The sequence below is a fragment of the Mastigoproctus giganteus genome, chromosome 5, assembly GCF_048544385.1.
Source record: "Mastigoproctus giganteus isolate SK-2022 chromosome 5, ASM4854438v1, whole genome shotgun sequence".
NCBI lineage: Eukaryota > Metazoa > Arthropoda > Arachnida > Uropygi > Thelyphonidae > Mastigoproctus > Mastigoproctus giganteus.
In genome coordinates this window covers 61,604,540-61,623,412 of record NC_143579.1, presented here as the reverse complement: position 1 = coordinate 61,623,412, position 18,873 = coordinate 61,604,540, and the positions used below count along the sequence as shown (strand labels likewise).

Sequence of the window (18,873 nt, the reverse complement as noted above, 5' to 3'; positions counted from 1 at the left end):
ATAAGCTTGCTTTCTTGCATCATGTGCCTTTAATAGTAATGCTAAAACTCATTCAGAAGCATCAAATTCCCTGGAATGTTGTCCACAATTAACACTATAAATGCCAAACTTTTTTAAAGCAATATTTTTCACACGAGACATAGAATAATGAATACTATGACTGCAAACAAAGCCTTTGGATACTTCTGCATCACTAGAAGGCCAGCCCTCAACAATGCCTTAGGGAATTTGAGTACATTTCGCTACTGTAAAGCCAGGCTTGGTCCTTTCTTCCCTGACTGCACAGGTTTTAAGAAATTCCCCCCCCCATATCTCCAATTTTAATCCACATTGAATACTGGTTTAGCACAATTCTTCTCCAATGGTTTTGGCAAACTGTACTGGGAATTTACTAGCTCCCACCTCATCAGCAGCCTCAACTCCTCAACCTGGATATCCCACAGGGATCTCATCTTGACTGTTTTCTCTTCAACGTATTCAATGACCTACCTGTTCCTGAAACTTTCCAGTACGTGCCTTGGTCTTTATTTCTATCTACTTATAGCACTTTTTTTTCTTTTTAATACTGCTTATCTGTGTTATCATAAATGTAGTGATTCTACTATTTGAGTGTGCTTGTTTTTTTAAAAAAAAAATTTTGTTTGTGCTTTATGTAACAAGGGCAGTGAGGCCAAAATTCACCTAATCTATGAAGAGCAGTCTACAGTTTCGTCAAATGTTTTCAATTAAGATTTAAAAGTGCATTAAAGGATCAAATTATTTCAGGTAGGTAATTTTTGCCACACCTGCTGTATCAGGTATTGTGAGAGGGGTGTTTATAGTGAAAAATTAAGCAAAGACAGTTTTTGTTGACCTCTGTTGTGTATCGGACAGTCAATAAGCATATGCTGAGCTACTAAATATTGCACTTTCTTGTTATTTTTTTTTTTTTTTTTTATTACACTTCTACATTCTGGTGGATCAGTAACAAAGTTGAAATGGGCTAGGAAGATGTAACTTATGTACATTATCTCAGATACTGTATTTCCATACTTTGAGGACTTTGTTTTATAAAGAGTAGCTTGTTATTAGTCTAGTTTCTGCTAGATATGGTGCCATTTTTAAACACATCACTTCTTTAAGTTATACAGAGGTGATCTAAGACTTGTGTGGTAATGGACAGATTGATGGAATCCAATGCAGTTTTGGCAACTAATTCAGCATGTTCATTTCCAATGACCCCAACATCATCAGGGATATAAAAAAGAGAACTTTGCTTGTTTTAATTTAACTTTGTCAGCATATCCCAGATTTGTCTAAATAATGGTTATTATTCTCTGTCTTCCCTCTGGATAGCACTAATCAAGTCTGTGTTTAAAAAACATTGTACAGTATAGTTGTTGAGCATGTAAAATATGGGGACTACATTAATCACAGTTTTGCAATATAGCTGCTACAACGATTTGGGAGTTTCTTAGCTATGATGAAAGTTGGGAAAAAGCTGCAGCTGCATGACATCAATGCTAATTAACATTAGCAAGGGCACATGATGCAAGAAAGCAAGCTTATATAGCATCAGCCAAAAAAAAAAAAAACCCACCCCTTCTCATTTCACCCATTCACTCACTCCAAATGTTTGTCCAGTTCTGCCTTGAATCTGTTTAAGTTAGCAACTTCTACAATAACAGATGGAAGTTTGTTCAGGCAATCAACCACCCGATGGCTAAAGGCAAAATTCCGCACATCTATCCTACAACTGTCTTTCCTCAATTTGAATTTATGCCCTCTCAGGCAATTATTCTGAGCAAGAGGAAGAATCCCATCAGCTCTGAGCATGCTCAAACCATTCACGGCTTTATACACCTCAATCAGATCACCTCACAGGTGCTTAGTCTCCAGACACTAATTTGCAAAACTTAAGCCTTTCTTTGTAAGAGCAACCCTTTGTTCCATTCATTAATCTTGTTGCCATTCTCTGTACTTGTTCCAACAGCTCTACATCTTTCTTAAAATAAGGTCTCCAGACCTGTATACAGTACTCAAGGTGTGGCTGACCATTGCCTTATATAAGAGGATAATCATCTCCTTATCCCTGCTAGAAAAATTCCTGTATATCATTGACAAGGCACCACGAGCTACTCTTGCAGACAGTCTGCACTGCTCAGAAAACTTCATATCTGCCTGCACAATTACCCCCAGGTCCTTTTCACTCTGCCACTGTCAGTGTAGTACCACACAGTTGATACGTTACTCTGGGGTTACTGCTTCCCGTATGCAGTACTTTACATTTGTCAATGTTAAACTTCAGTTGCCACCTCTCAGCCCATCTGCTCAACTTTTCTAGATCCTGTTGTAGCAGCTTACTGTCATTAACAACCCTGCCAACTTTTGTATCATCTGCAAACTTGGACATTAAGCCTGATACACCATCACTGATATCATTAATGAATACAGAAAACAACAATGGACCCAACACTGAATCCTGGGGGGACTCCACTAATAACATTAGTCCACGAAGAGCAGTGTCCATTGATTACTACTGTCTTCTCCCATTCAACCATCCCTTTATCCATAGCAACAATTTGCCTCCAATGCCACACTGCTCCAATTTGTACAGCAGTCTTCCACGTGCAAAAGTATCAAAAGCCTTTCTAAGATCCAAGTATATGATATCAAAATTATTATTTGCATCCAGTTCCTTTGGGACTACATCATAGTATCCAATCAAATTGGTCAGACAAGACTTTCCCTTAACAAATCCATGCTGTGTCCGAGCTATAACTGAAGTCCTGTCTAGATGATCCTGCGATGCTTCTTTAACCAGTGCCTCCATTAATTTCCCTGGAACAGAAGTTAAACTAACAGGTCTGTAATTACCTGTGTCTCCCTTTGATCCTCCTTTGTGGATTGGGGGTCACATTTGCACATCTCCAGTCCATGGGTACCTCCTGAGTCCAGGGAAGCTCTCATAATTATGGCTAAGGGTTTGCTTACTTCCTTTGCCACCTCCTTTAATATAACTGGACAGATTCCATCCACAGCAGGTCCCTTTCTTGTGTTTATCTTCAACAATTTCTCCTCCACTTTACTCTCAGTTATTACAAGATTATCTAGCTTACTGCCAGAGTTGAATACACCTCTGGCATTCCCCTCCCTGAATAACTCCTCATGTGTGAATGTCGATGCAAAATATTCATTTAGTTTGTTAGCTACCTGAGCAGGATCATCAACAGTTGAGCCATCGATATCAAGTGGACCAATCTGATTCATCCCTTTCCTTCTAGGATTTACATAAGTAAAGAACTCTTTGCTGTTTTTATTTGCATCCTTTGCCAAAGATTTCTCATAATCTGCCTTCGCGTGCCTGCCTAACCTCCTTTGTAACAGACCAGCTTATATCTATCATAGGCTTCCATGTCACGAATTAATTTATATGTATCCCATGCATTTATCTTCTCTGTCACATGTCTAATTAGTTCATCCGACATCCATTTAGGGCTAAATCTTGAACAATTTCTTTGTTGGTATGAAAAGCCTAATAGCTTCCAAGATTAATTCTTTGAATGCTTCCCATTTTGAATTTGCTGTTGGTAACATCATCAGTTGGTTTCACAGTATAGAATTTAAATACTGTCTCAGACCACTGTAGTCACCTTTACAAAATCAAAAAACTCCTTCCCTTTACCCCTGATGGTAGTTACTTCTGAGTAAATCCCACTTCAACACACTGATCACTGCCACCTAGTGGTTCCTTTATCTGCAAATTCTTAATGCATAAAGAATCACTACTGATAATCAGATCCATAATATTACTCCCTCTAGTTGCCTCCCGAATATGCTGCTGTAGAAAACAATCATCAAATAAATCCAGAAAAGCCTTGCTAGTGTGCGAGTGACCAAACCAAAAATTCCAGTCAATCTCTGGGAAATTAAAATCCCCCATTATAAGACACTGATTTATTGGGCCATTCTATTTCTCATAACACTCATCAGATTCATTAGGCCTATAAAACACCCCCCCCCCCAACTAATTTTTCCTTTCCCTGTCACACCAAACAGATTCAACACTGCATTGTTCACCAACATCAATTGGATGCATTTCCTTAGATTTTGTGTTTCTTACCTAACAGCATAACCCCTCCTCCCTTCCTGTACACATTGTACTCCCCAAATTCCAATTCTGTACTGCATCTGTGTGACACCATATCTGATATCCCAACAATATCTACCTTTGATGTACATGCACCTGTTTCTACTCTTAGTTACCTTAACCCAGCCCATGTATTTACTTGTTCCACTATGACTCTCAGCAGTCCTGAAATCCCCATTACCTTGCTTTCCAGGCTGCTGCTCAATTGCATTGTAATAAAACAGTGCAAGAATCACTTTCACCTCTGCCAGTGTCTACTGTTAATCTATTAGTCCATGTGTCCCCCCCCCCCCCAAGCTAGCAGTTTTCCGACCCGCCTAACTCTGTCTCGAACATCAAAACAATTTCTCATTCCCATGCTATATACTAGGGGTGGCCAATGAGTCAATCGCGGATTTAATTTCGGTTGATCATGATGAATTTTAAATATACAGTCATCCCTTGATTTGTGCACCTTGTGGAGTGTAATTTTTGCGATAGTAAATTGCGACACATTTTGAAGGAAAAAAGTAGATCACATCACAAATTAAGTAGGCCACTCCTGCTATATACAGTTATATATACTTAAATAAAGGTGCAATATCAATTCACAGAGAATACTAAAACATACAAATTTATTGTAGTGTACTAAAATTGATGGAAAGTGAAAAGTGTACTAAAAATGCTGGACACATAAATCTATACACAAGGTACAGCAATTTGTTGGCATGGTGCTATATTGAAAAACACCACTGGATAACCTATCTGAATTCTAATAATGTTGCTGTACGGTAATTAAGTTTCATAACTGGATCTGGCCCCTTATGAATCAGTATATTATGAAGCATTATATATGCATATTATTGAATAATAAGGACTTGACTGTACTTATATATGAAATGAAAGATATTACATAACTTTCTTGATGAATACAAAACATTAACTCCAAGTGAATTTTGACAAAAAATATTAAATGGGCTCTAAATAAGGGATATTTCCTAAATTGGCACATTCAGTGAACTAAACAAATTTGCTTAAATAATGTTTTGGAATTCTTTAGGATTCTGTCCAAGTCAAATGGAAAGCAATGAACATTCAACTGTAATAAGATTTTGGAGAAAACTGTTTCAGAAATGCATTAGTCTGATATTCTTTAGTTTTACTTTTTCTTGTTTGGGGCATGAGAACAAATTAGTAGTAGTAGTAGTGGCACCTGATGCAAGAAAGCAAGTGTAGGAGCTTATGCAGCATCAGCCAAAAAAAAAAAAAATCACACCATACCCTCCAATTGCCTGTCCAGTTCCTCCTTAAATTTATTTAACCTATCAACTTCCACAACGACAGATGGAAGTTTGTTCCAGCAATTAACCACCCGCTGGCTAAAGGCAAATTTCTGCACATCTATTCTACATCTATCCTTTCTTAATTTGAACTTATGTCCCCGTAGGTTCGTATTCTGAACAAGTGGGAGGATCCCATCAGAATTCAGCGTGCTCAACCCATTCAAGGCCTTATAGACCTCAATCAGATCACCGCGCAGGTGCCTAGTCTCCAGCCACTGCAATTTGCAGAACTTAAGCCTCTCTTGGTAAGAGGATCCCTTCATTCCCCTCACCAATCGTGTTGCTCTTCTCTGTACACGCTCAAGCAAATCTACATCCTTCCTAAAATGAGGCCTCCAGACCTGTACGCAGTACTCAAGGCGTGGCCTGACCATTGCCTTATACAGAGGGACAATCACCTCCTTTTCCCTGCTAGCAAAATTCCTATATATCATTGACAAAACCCCATGACCTGCCCTAGCAGCCTGTCTACATTGCTCAGAAAACTTCATATCTGACTGCACAATTACTCCCAGGTCTTTTTCATTTTCTACCACCTTAAGTGTAGTACCACACAGTTGGTACGTTTCTCTGGGGTTACTTCTACCCATATGCAGTACTTTGCATTTGTCAAGGTTGAACTTCAGTTGCCACTTCTTAGCCCATCTGCCCAAATTATCTAGATCCTGTTGCAGTAGCACACTGCCATTACTGTCATTAACAACCCTGCCAACCTTCGTGTCATCTGCAAACTTCGACATTAAGCCTGATATACCTTCATCAATATCATTGATAAATATACAAAACAACAGTGGACCCAACACCGAACCCTGTGGGACTCCACTAATAACATTAGTCCACGAAGAGCAGCACCCATTGATTACCACCCTCTGTCTTCTCCCACTTAACCATCCTTTTATCCATTGTAGCAACTTACCCTTAATACCATTCTGCTCCAATTTGTACAGTAGTCTTCCATGCGCAACAGTGTCAAAAGCTTTCCTGAAATCCAAGTATATGATATCAAAATTATTTTTTGCATCCAGTTCCTTTGTGACCACATCATAATAACCAATCAAATTTGTCAGACAAGACTTTCCCTTAACAAACCCATGCTGTGTCTGAATTATTGCTGCAGTCTTGTCTAGATGATCCTGCAATGCATCTTTAACCAGTGACTCCATTATTTTACCCGGAACAGAAGTTAAACTAACTGGTCTGTAATTATTCGTGTCCTTTGTGAAATTCCCAAAGGGTTTAGAGATGCTATCATGTAAGTAATTTAGATGTTCTGAGTACATGATATATTCCCTATTTAGAACTTAATAAATCAATATATTTTTTAAAATTCATGTGAAGTTAAATATTTTATTTCTTTATCATTAAAGAAATTTATCTTATAATATTTAATATGCAAGTAAACTCATGCTCACACATTCAAATTTTACTAAGCAAAGTTGTCTTACCTGAGTTGAAGTTTGGCATTACCCCCCTCCTTTTATGATCAGCACAGCAAGGAAAAGAAGGCATATTTTATACTTACAGCATAAAAGAAGACAAAGTGTAGAATAATATGATGTCCAACAAGAGTTTGAGCTGAAAACAGATTTTGTTACAATGCCTTCATATGGTGTTCTAGCTCCAGGTTAAGGAAGTAGTAATTCTTGAATTCAAGCTATGTGGAAACACCCATTCGAAGGCCAGAATTTCTAAATGTCACTCAGTGAACTTTTAAGAGAATGATCCATTGCACTAATTTATTAAGTAATTCCAATTAAAATAGTACCAATGTATTCATTTTTATTGATCTAAAACTTCAGAGGTGAGGGGGGGAAACCCATGTATAAATAGGCAATTTTTATTAAATTAAATAGCAAACTAATGAATGCAAGGTAAAAGGTAGAATAAAAAATCAAGTTATCCAAGATTTCTTAATATTTCAACTGTTTAGGAGAGAATCACTTCAGAGTCAAACTTCAAAGTGATTTAAAAAAGCAAATTGAATTATGAAAATCAATCATATTGATATTTCTGAAGTTGCTAACTCATCAAGATCTAAGCTGCATTTTATAGTTTATACATGGTGTTCTGATAATGGTGGCACAAAATTTGTCATACAAACCATAAAAATATGTTATACAAACAATATAAAAAGTTTATATGTGCTAGTGCCTGCAAATGCTTCATTTTTGAATAATGTTCCTTTTTGTAACATAAAGTAAGCACAATGATGAACTAATAACTGGAAACAAACACAGCAGAAATTGAGCAAGCTATTCACAATAAATGTCCAAAGTGCCATATGATTTCCATGCACTGCTGTGAAAATTGACATCAATTCTCTCACGTGCATGAATCAATCCATGTTTATAAAGGGACTATGAAGGGTTTATCAAGTAACTATGGCACATAGGTTTCCTAAGAATTGTCAATGAAAAGATCCCATCAATGTTTGATAGGATCTTTAATAATAATGGATAACCCCTGTTTAAGAATCTGCTGGTTAATATTTGTATTTCTGAACCAAAAGCAGATCCAGTGATTGAATAATGATAAGCATTGAGAAATTAATTACAGATAATCTTTTATAGGTGAACGGATGATAGCTGTTATAATGCAGAAGAATACTGGTGCTTGTAGGTTTATGATAGATGTTAAATTGGATTTTATTTGCATCTTATAATATTTAATAAGTAAGCGTGAAATTTAGAAAATTTAATGACTTGGTATCTGTATTCTCCCTCTCCAACATAAATTTGAGTCTAGAATGAATACTATTAAACAAATGTAAAAATGTCTTGGATAGTGCTACTATTGGTAACGACTAGAACATCATCTAAATACCTCCCATAGTATGTGATATGGGGTAGAAAAGGAGTCGAATGTATATGTTCAACTGTTGAGAGATAGATTTCTGATAATAGGCTGCTCAGCTTAATCCCATTGGCAAACCAAAAATTTGTTTCTATACTTTGTCTCGAAAGGTGATATAGTTGGCTTCAACTAAGAATTTAATTAATTGAAAAATTTCCTTAATAGAAAGCTTAGTATAATTAATTGGTATAGAGTTATTATTTAACATATCCCAAAGAATATCTAACGTGTATTCAATGTTTACATTCGTACATAACGAGGTAACATCTAGTAAGAATAAATTATCATTACCACCAAGTTTACAGTCCTTAAGGTTATATTAGATATTCTTTGGAATAAGTTAAATAATAACTCAATATCAATTAATTATATGAAGCTTCCTATTAAGGAAATTTTTCACTTAAACTCTTAGTGGAAGCCAATTGTATCACCTTTCAAGACAAAGTATACAAACAATTGGTTTGCCAATGGGATTAAGCCCGAGTGGCATAATATCGGCGATCTCTTTCAATGATCGAACATATACATTTGATACCTTTTCTACCCTGTATCAAATACTATGGGAAGTATTTAGACGATGTTCTAGTCATTACCGATAGTAGCACTATCCAAGACATTTTACATTCATTCTAGACTCAAATTTACATTGGAGAATATGGATACCAAGTCTTTACATTTTCTAAATTTCACGCTTACTAGGGATGCGAATAAAATCAAATTTAACATCTATCATAAACCTACAAACATCAGTCTGCTTCTGCATTATAACAGCTATCACCCGTTCACCTACAAAAGATCGATTATCTGTAATCAATTTCTCAATGCTTATAATTATTCAACGACGGAATCTGCTTTGGGCTCAAAAATACAAATATTAACCAGCAGATTCTTAATAGCAGTTGCCCACTTGCTACAATAGACACCATTAGGGTACAAGCTAAGGATAGAATTTAAAAAAAAAACACCAATCAACAATAGTAATATCAGAAAATACTTTATTTCTGTCCCATATGTTGAACAGTGGCACAAAAGACTTAAGATTCTTTAAAGATACCAAATTTAAAATTGTAACTAGGCCAATATGGAAATAACACACTATACTGAACAATCGCTCAGTCCTTTCCTCATTCGCAACACAAATAAAAGACCTAGTATACGTTTCTTGCAGTGATTGCAACTTGTCTTATAAGGGTTCTATGCGGTTTCCTCTGAATTTGTGTTAATCAACACTTGGCCTCAATTCGTGCTTCTCGTTTGGCAGTGTCAGAATTACCTTTTAATGCTGTTAATGAAAAACACTTATTTGACGAGGTCAAAATACTTAGTGTCCAATGTAATTATACGAGACTAATTGTAGAAACCGTCGAAATTAAATTACACAAGAATTCTGTTAATGTTCGCTGGCCATATATAATCTCTGACTCATGGTACTTTATGCACATGCACGAAGACAAATATTCCCTATTTAAATTCCATGCTCAGCTGTATTTGGTAATTTTCATTCCTGTGATCACAACATATGGTCGAAAAGCATTGTCAGCTTCAGGAAAGAAAATCATTTTGCATTTTTTTTAGTTATATTAATTTTTAATTGTGTTCATTTGGTTTTTAATTTTTGTTAATTATTTCTTACTGTAATTCAAGATTTTCTTTTTTAATTGTTTTCGTTTTAATTTCTGGAGAGTATCATACGGAAGTGTTTTACGTATCATATTGATGTAAACTGCTTATTCTTTTACAAATATTGCTTAATCTAAAAAGATCAGCACAAGTTTTTTTTTGGGGGGAGGGGATAAGTCTTACAACTAAAATGTTATGAAAAGAATATGATAACTGTAGAGGAATAAAATAAGAACTACATAATCCATTCAGACTCACAAAGCAGCAGAGACAAATAGGCTATAATATAAACAATAAGCAAGGGTTAACATTAATAAGCGAAGCAGAAATATAAAACACAGAATAGCCTGTTAAACTGCGAAACACTAAATTTAGATGGACATAATTCTGTTTCATGGTTTACTATGTCGTTTTTTTTTTTTTTTTATTATTTACATTTTTTTGTTATTATCAATATCAATTCTTGCTTATTGTATGTTTACACAAACAGTTCCACAAGTCTGGAAAAAATTTTAATATTATTATGAAAGAAGTATCGGTCGAGGAAATGCAATTTTGCAATAATTTCCTATAATACAAGGATGGGAATTTTTGCGAAATAAAAAATTTAGTTCTAAATATTACCAAAACATCCTCCAGTATTATACAATAAAGATCATCTATACTCAGATGTTACCACAAGATCCTTCTGAAAGAGGGATGGATTCTGTTTGTTGTTGCAATTTTTTGCTTGTGTATAAATTAAGTCCTAATGGAGCACAAGCATTCTGTGGACTAATGAGGCAATATTTTCACTGATATAAGCAATCTGAAAAAATGCCAGAGACTACACTCTTATCAGACAATGCAGCAGAATCCCTAATAGCAGAAAGGATTGGTCCTACAGGAATTAGCTACCACTGGTGACTACTGACAGTCAAAAGCTATGTAAAAAGGATAGGTGGAATAAGACCAGTGTATATATCTCAAACAGTAAACAGTAATGATGTTGTAGAAGTTAGTACTAATGAAATTAAGAATAGGAAATCTTAGGTTTACTTAACAGGTATAAGGCAATGCCAAGAAAAAGCTAGTTAGGGTTAAAAATTTGATAGTCTGAATTTTTCCCAAATACGATAAACAAGAATAAACGATGAGCTTTTTCAATCGATTGGCCCTAGAGCAATTGCACAAGACTCATAGGAGAATAGAATTTTTGTCAGCATGGTCTGTGTTTGTTAACAGGAGACTGTTTTTATATAGATGGGGTATATTTAAATAGAAGGGGTGCAAGAATATTTGCTAATGATATCAAAGAAGTGTTAGATGTATAGGAAAACTGCTAGTTTGGTGGTAGTGGGGGAATAAATAAGACTAATAGCTTGATGGCAGCCACAAGCAGAGGCAAAATTCTTGCACTACTAAAACATGTAGCAATCTGGCAAGGTGGGGGATCAAAAGCTGCTGCTGTTGGGGGTTCTCACATAAGAAGCAGATATATGGGCTGTTTTAGGAGTTAACAAGAGCAAAAACAGGCATGCATACTTGCTTTTACACTAATGCTAGCAGTACAGTAAATAAAGCTAATGAATTTGAAGTATTGTTTAAGTCTGTGGTTCTCAATCAGGGGTACCTCAGGCACTGCATCCAAAATGGTGGATTTTCATGTGCATAGTTTAGTAAAATATGTATCAATTAATTGTGAAATTTTACTGATTTTACTGTGTATTTATTTATAATGCTGTAGGATTTATCGTATTTTGAGAAAACAAAATCAAAACTAAACTGTCTGGCCTATCATAGTGCTAAAGTGAAATCATGCGCTTTCACTTTATAAATCACTTTCCAGAGTATTTTTGTCTAGTTTAGCCCTTAGCAGTTTTTGCTATCCTAAGTGTAACTTCTAGTTAACGAAAGGGGATGTCATTTGCTGTTGTTTACAAAAATTTACTTTGTAAACAATGTACAACACTTGACTGGAGGAGAATATAGCTGTTCTCCTCCAGAGGTAGCTATTTTTAGTGTTCCACTGAGATACTCTTTTACTGCATCTCCAGCTGAGGGGAGAAACTGGGTGTTTACAGTAATTATTGACTGATGAGTCCTATTGTTTATGAAAATTACTATGCAACTGAATATACCAAGCTGAACATACAGCCAATTTTTAGCTATTTCCCCCTCTTAAAAATATGGATGTACAATATACACAAGTCCCAGAAATGCTTTGTGTTGAGAGTTTGTGCTGGAGCAATGCAACGGTTTTTCTGACAATAGGTGGTAGATGACTTTCATCAACCGGTGAAATACCACCACTTTGCTTATTAGAGGCTTGAAGTGGTGAAACCCATGTTTAGTCTCTAGAGCAAAGTTTCCGGCATCCCCCTCCCCCCATACTTCTCCTTCAACCCATGCATGGTACTAAGTACTATAGGTTTTGATACCTTTCATGTTTGGGGTTTTCATAAAAAAAAAAAAAAAAAAACTTAATTTTTTTTTTCTTTCACTCCATCCAATCGTGGATAAATTTTTAGTAAGAGGAACAAAGAGAAAGTTCTTCTACAGATTCAAAATTTCCTGGTAAAAATCCTAGAAAAGATGCAAAGATGAGTGAAGAACACCTCAATACAACAGACCAAGTGGAGAGCGTAATCATGACCATTCACCAAGTCTGTCTACAAGCAAATCAGCTCCAGATAAGAACCAAAAAAAATTACATTATCTAATTAATATTTGAATTATGGCTTCTATTGTTGTGGTGATGAGCAGAATCAAATCCCCATGTTTAATATGTGAATGGAAACTCAGCAATAACTGTATGAAACTCTGTTGTTGAGACATTTTGAAAGAACTCAAGACTTGAATGGTAAGTCCATTGCTTATTTCAAAGAGAAAAATAAGTATTACATAAAGACTGTTAGTGAAATCTATATTTTTGGGTTTAAAAAAAATTATTAGAAGCCTCAATGAAAGTGGGCTATTGCATTGCTTGCCAAGGAGAGTCCAATACTATTGGTGAAAGTTTGATAATGCCATGCACTGTTGACCTGTGCAAAACAATATTTGGACCTAACAAATCAGCAAAAATAAAACAGGTGCTGCTCTCTAATGACACTGTAAAAAGAAGAATTTTACTTTGCTCAGTCGATCTTCTCAATGAACTCATTTGAAGATTTAAGTTGTTGCCTTATTTTACCTGCAATTCGATGAGAGCACTGATGTCAGTAGCCTAGTGTGCTGTTAGCATTTGTTTGATACTTGTATAATAGAGAGCTGGGCAAAGACATACTTATCTGTGATGATTTGAAAACCACTATAACAGGAGCTGATATTTTTGAAAAAATTGACAGTTTTTTTGTGCTCATGAACTTGACTGGAAGAAGTGTATTAACATCTGTACTGTTGGTGCTAAGGTATGCAGGGTCCTATTTCAATCAAGGCAGCAGCACACCTTTCTTGTTCAAGTAGTCACAGGGTACTCCACAGGGAAAAATTTAGCTGTGAAAAACATTCCTGCAAAACAGATGTTTTTAAACACTAATAAAAATCAATTATGTGAAATCTAGTGCTTAAATACAAGACTTTTCCCAGCAGATTTACAATAAAATAGGTAGCAACTATGACTGCAGACTTTTTTTCACACCAAAAGATGGTTGAGTCAAGGCAAAGTGCTGATGAGATTCTCTGAATTATGCTCTAAAATTGATGTTTCTTCCTGGATTTAAAGCTTTGAAGCCACCCACCCACACACACACACAAAAACGACTTGAGATAAACTTCAGAGATTCATCAACTTTATGTCTAGTGATTAAAATTCACAAGGGGATCCTTGCCGATACATTTGACAAACTAAAAACACTGAGTTTTTACCTTTGTGTTAAACTGATTAAGAGGTATCAAACAGTTCTTTTGTGGATAGGACAGAAGTTCTGGTTTTTCAAGAATATTTTCTTGTCAATACAGACATTGAAAATTACAGGTGGATAGCTAGCCCTTTCTTGAAAAACCAGAACTTCTGTCCTATCCACAAAACTGTTTGATACCTCTTGCAACACATCACTCCTGGGGGTGATCCCCAAGGGGAAAAATTGACAAATGGAAAAATTGGAAAATGGAAAAATTGAGTGAGGGAAATGTTGATAGCTGGGTGCCAAAGCAGACAAGCCAAGCCTGGATGGGAATAAGGGTATAGATAGCCATGTCAAATGGGACAAGAGTGGTCAGGTGTTGCTACATAACAATACTGACAAGACAACTATTCTAGAGAAAGGAATTAGCAATTTATTCTACAGTAGCAGGATAGGACCCCATATCAACAAGGAAATCCGGCATGGAGCACAGATGTCCTTTGTGCCAACATATCCCCACACTAAGGGTGGGTTCAGTATAGCACAGAATTGATGAGGCAGTTGGGAGAAGAATAGTGGCAGGGGCAAAGTAGAAAGTGCTGAGGGCACTAGGTGACAACGGTACCTTGGATGGTGAGATAGTTGAGGCGTCGTAAGACTGCTTGCAAATTTGGAGAAAATTTTGGTAGGCGGAAGTATCTGCAATTGGTATTGACAATCTTCTCTGGGAAAATTATTAATACTGGTTGAAAGTGTATATCTGGTTGTTGTTAGTGCTCACAATAGTAGAGGATGTGGCAGCAATCTTCTATGCTTCTGCAGGAAGCAGTGAGGGCTATCTGCAAGGTCCAAAGAGAAGAGTTTCTCTTTAGAGGGATCATGTCCAGCAAAGAAGGTAACCTGGAGACCAAGTGAAAAGCCAAGGTTTCTTCTTAGGATCCCCTGCACAGACATCAAGAATAAAATTTTTTGATTGCAAGAGCTTTAGAGGAGGTAATCCATTTTGCCTGCCAATAATGTTCAGGTTTTGCCTTATCAGGTTGATGGCAATTTCTAAGAAGTACATGGGGATATTTTCCTAAGACAGTATTAAGAGGAAGATAACTTATGGACATTCTGCATGCTCTGGTAATGATTAACAAGATCAGCTATTGAATGATCTCCATGTTTCTTCAAATGATGAAATTTTCAGGCACTTGAACCAAACCCCAGCACCATATGTGATGACTGGCATGAAGAGACATAAAAGGCCATGAAGGCTTTCCACTTTAAGCCCCAATCTAATCTGATAATCCACGTTACTAGAACTATGACATTTTTTTTTTTGTCTTCATGTGTGACCAAAAAGGAGAGCTTATTATCAATAATAATGCTCAGGTATTTTCAATAAGTGAAGTGTGGGATGGACTTATCATTGAACTTAACTGTTAAGTTGCCCCTAAGATGGGCAATATTGTCGACGCATTAATCAGTCTTAAAAATATTCTGTATTTTAAGTAATTCAAGTTAAGGTATACAAAAAGAAAAACAGTTCCACAAAACAATCAGCTTTTTTTTTTATGAAAAATATACAAAAAATTCAAGCTAATTAAAAATTAAATTTAAAATTACTATGGAGTTTTATTTAAATTACATAAGTAACTTACCATCTCCAGTACAATAGTAACCATTAAACTTATGGAAGTATGTAGATACAAAACGTTCATGGTTCCCAAACACAGTTCTCATTATTCCAGGCCATGGCTGTCTAAAAACCTATCCATGATTTGTATTTTTTAACTTGTTTACTGATCATATTAATAACAGAAATTTCAAATATATCAATTATAACTGTAAAAACAAATTACTTAGCACAGAAATGACTATTGGGAAATCACAAAAGAAATTTTGCTGGTTTATTTTATTCTAAAATTAAAGCTCTTACCAAATATCCTTCTCCAGGACCTTTAATCTCTTTTCCATCTTCATTTAATAAAGCTGGGATGACTCCAAAAAATGGAAATGTCTATGAAGGGGGGAAAAAAATTTATTTAGGCCATGCTTTAAAAATGTATACAGAATTAACTACTAAAAATATTAGCCCTCTGCCAGGTGAGTGGGGATCACTTTGAGAAGGGATAAATAAATAAAATAGCTTTAAATACTAAAGAGCTTGAGGGGGAAAAAAAAAAAACAGCACGTGTGCCAAACACATGCAGTATTATTATTAATAGCCAAAAGTGCAAGGAAGCCTGAGGCTTTTGTCACACCAGCCAAAAAAAATTTTAGTTATCCTGAGAGTGAGAGAGACAGAAGTAAAAGGGAATCACCAAAAAAAAAGATGAATGATGATATCCAGCTCAGGACCCTGGGTATGCCAAGCCCATACTCACCAGATGTGAGCCCCTGGGGATAGTTTTTACGTGAAACTATCCTTGGCTTGGAAGAGGTTAGCAAAATCCAAGCCAACGGCCTAATTACCCATTTATGGCATTTTTTCCCAACGATAAATATCTTAGAATTTCCTCAAGGCGATTCTAAGATATTTATTGCTCCACAACAACAATCTTTGCTGTTGGGTGATGAGACTTTCCTTGATCAAATAGCTGGACTTGTGTAGTTTCCTGCATTTTATATGCACATTTATAAATGATCATCATTGCCTGCCATTTGTTGAGTAGTGTGATTGCAACAATACTTGTAATCTAATTTGTAATCTAACACTGCAATACAATACTTGTATTGCTGCAATGCTAGATTACAAATACAAATACAGTCGAACTTGGTTATAACAAGCATCAAGGGATCGTCAATTTTCTCGTTATAACCATTACTCACTATATTAGTGATGAGTTAAATCTCATATTTTTTTAAAAATCTCAATAACTTGATAAAAAGATAGTTGAGCCTTCAAGATTGGACCATCTATTGAAAATCCAGCACTTCTTTGCATAGTGAACCATTGAAGCAATGCTTCATTGGTGTTTATAACCTCACAATTTAATTTTTTTTTTTCAGTTATGTTCTTTTCCAGTGCCAATATGCAAACATGTTTATTCTTCCACAATGTCGATACTGTTGAAGAGAACAAAGAAAACTCGTTACACACTTCAACGTTTTTTGCACCACATTTTAATTCACAAATTTCAATTTTTTAGCAAATTGACAGACACTTTTTGTTAGTAGATATGTTTCCGAAGGATGGGTTCGTTTTTAACTGATTTTACTTTAAAATGACAGTAAAGTGATCTACGTGCGAACAGTTATCATTTCCAAAATTCTTAAGTCCTGAAATAAATTTCTGGTTCAGTGAATATGTACAAGACAATCTGTAAACAGGGTAATGAGACCATAGAAATTACAAGCATAATGGCAATGCACTATTTATAGTCCCTATACAATAGTGCCCTTATTCCCGAAAGGACAAGGTTGGGTTGTAAACCGGCCCCTAATCCAATGTGGGTGGTCATAAAAGCAAAGTCTCCCCTTTCATTTTTGTCTATTTCAAGAATTGGTTTTTTCGACTACCCGAGCAATTAAGAATGTTTGCATAGTTACCAAAATGTGCACAGTATATCTGTGTAGTACACTTGTTATAACAGTGAGCAATTTTATGGGAATATGCATATATTAAAATCATTATGGCTTTTAGCTCATTACAGCCGTGATCGTGTTATTCTCATGCTTGTTATAACCAAGTTTTATTATTTGCAATCATACGAGTATGACTGCAATAATACAACATTGTATCATTGTTAATTGCAATGATACAATGCCTCTGGCGGAACTGCAGATGGTCACTTCCGCATCGCATTTTTCACGATCAATCAGATTTACTCAGTTGAAGTGCTCCAAGCATGTTTTACATTAAAAAAAAACCCACACACACCAATAAATTAATCTGTAGAATAAATCCATATGATTTATACAAGGGCAACAGACTTCCTTCAGATTAAGTATTATAAATAGAGGTGTTACATTAAATGAAAATATATTTTCAAGGCAGTTGCACCAGTCTCAGGAGAATCAAGTGGCTAAATGAGCATGACACAGCTTTTGCTTTTAAAAAAGTGTTGATATTTTTAGTTTTAAAATGAGGACTTTTTTTTTCTTAAATATTATAATCCACTTTTATTCCAATTTCTTAGGCCTCTGCTGCTAAGTGATTTGAAGAACAGAAATCATAATGACTAAACTTATTGCGCTCTTTTCGAACAGGGATTGCAAAGACTTCAGTAACAAGCAGGACTTGCAATCAAAAGATAACTCTTGAAATCAGAGTTTCTCAGTTTTCCTTCTCTCCCCATCCTCCAAAAGACACTAATTTCAGAATTAGTTACAGAGACAATACAATGATACCTCGTGACCTAAGTTATCTTGGTGCTAATTAAAAAAATTTTTTTTTTTTTGCTTGTATGTACTTATACAGAATAAAATAAACCAGTCATATACAGACCAAAAGAGGGGGATGAGTAAATTGACATGAAGTATTACACAAACCTATCAGTTATATGAAACAATGACTTAATTTAATAGGATATTACTCTTTGAAAAAAAAAAAAAAAAAAAAAAAAAAATTTGTACCTGTCATTTTTGAAGGACTGAAATTAATTTCCACCTGCAGAAAGACATTAACAAAAAACAAATTTTTATAATGTTCGGAATTAAACTAGTGGTTTTATTTTTTAAAAAATGCAGTCTGAAATCATAACATATCAAAATACATGAAATTTAATTAATATTAACCATAAGTTGTCATGTAAAATTTTGAAGTCAATGAAATGGAAGGGCCTTGAATCAGAGGTTTAGAGTGCAAGTATTTATGAGTGTGTTTCAGTTTTTTTTATCTGGTCAAATACACATTAAAACAACATACTGTAATGAAATTTAAGAAATAACAGGTTAGTTAGTAATCCATTAATTTTATTAGGTTTCATAAAGTTATCTGTGCAGGAGCCAGATAAACCTCATTGAAGTTTATAGTAACATTTATGGATATTTCCTATTGAAATAATGGGATGCTATTCCATAATAACTGAAATATCATATTCATGACAGTAATGTCCCCCCCACCAATAATCACTTTAAAATACTTTATTTTTGTGCACTAATTTTGGTATTTATAGCAGGGCAACCAGTAGATTTT

The 18,873-nt window shown here is 35.3% G+C and overlaps 1 protein-coding gene across 1 annotated transcript in view; it reads right to left on the bottom strand.

The window, feature by feature from the left end:
- The window catches only part of LOC150085446 (acetyl-coenzyme A synthetase, cytoplasmic-like), a 200,725-nt gene that overhangs the window by 28,800 nt on the left and 153,052 nt on the right, over positions 1-18,873 (bottom strand). The window contains exons 12-13 of the mRNA XM_090373254.1: positions 15,673-15,753; positions 15,395-15,503 (exon numbers count right to left, since the gene is read on the bottom strand). Of these exons, the coding sequence (XP_090229380.1) occupies positions 15,395-15,503; positions 15,673-15,753 (190 nt within the window). The remainder of the gene's footprint in view (positions 1-15,394; positions 15,504-15,672; positions 15,754-18,873) is intronic.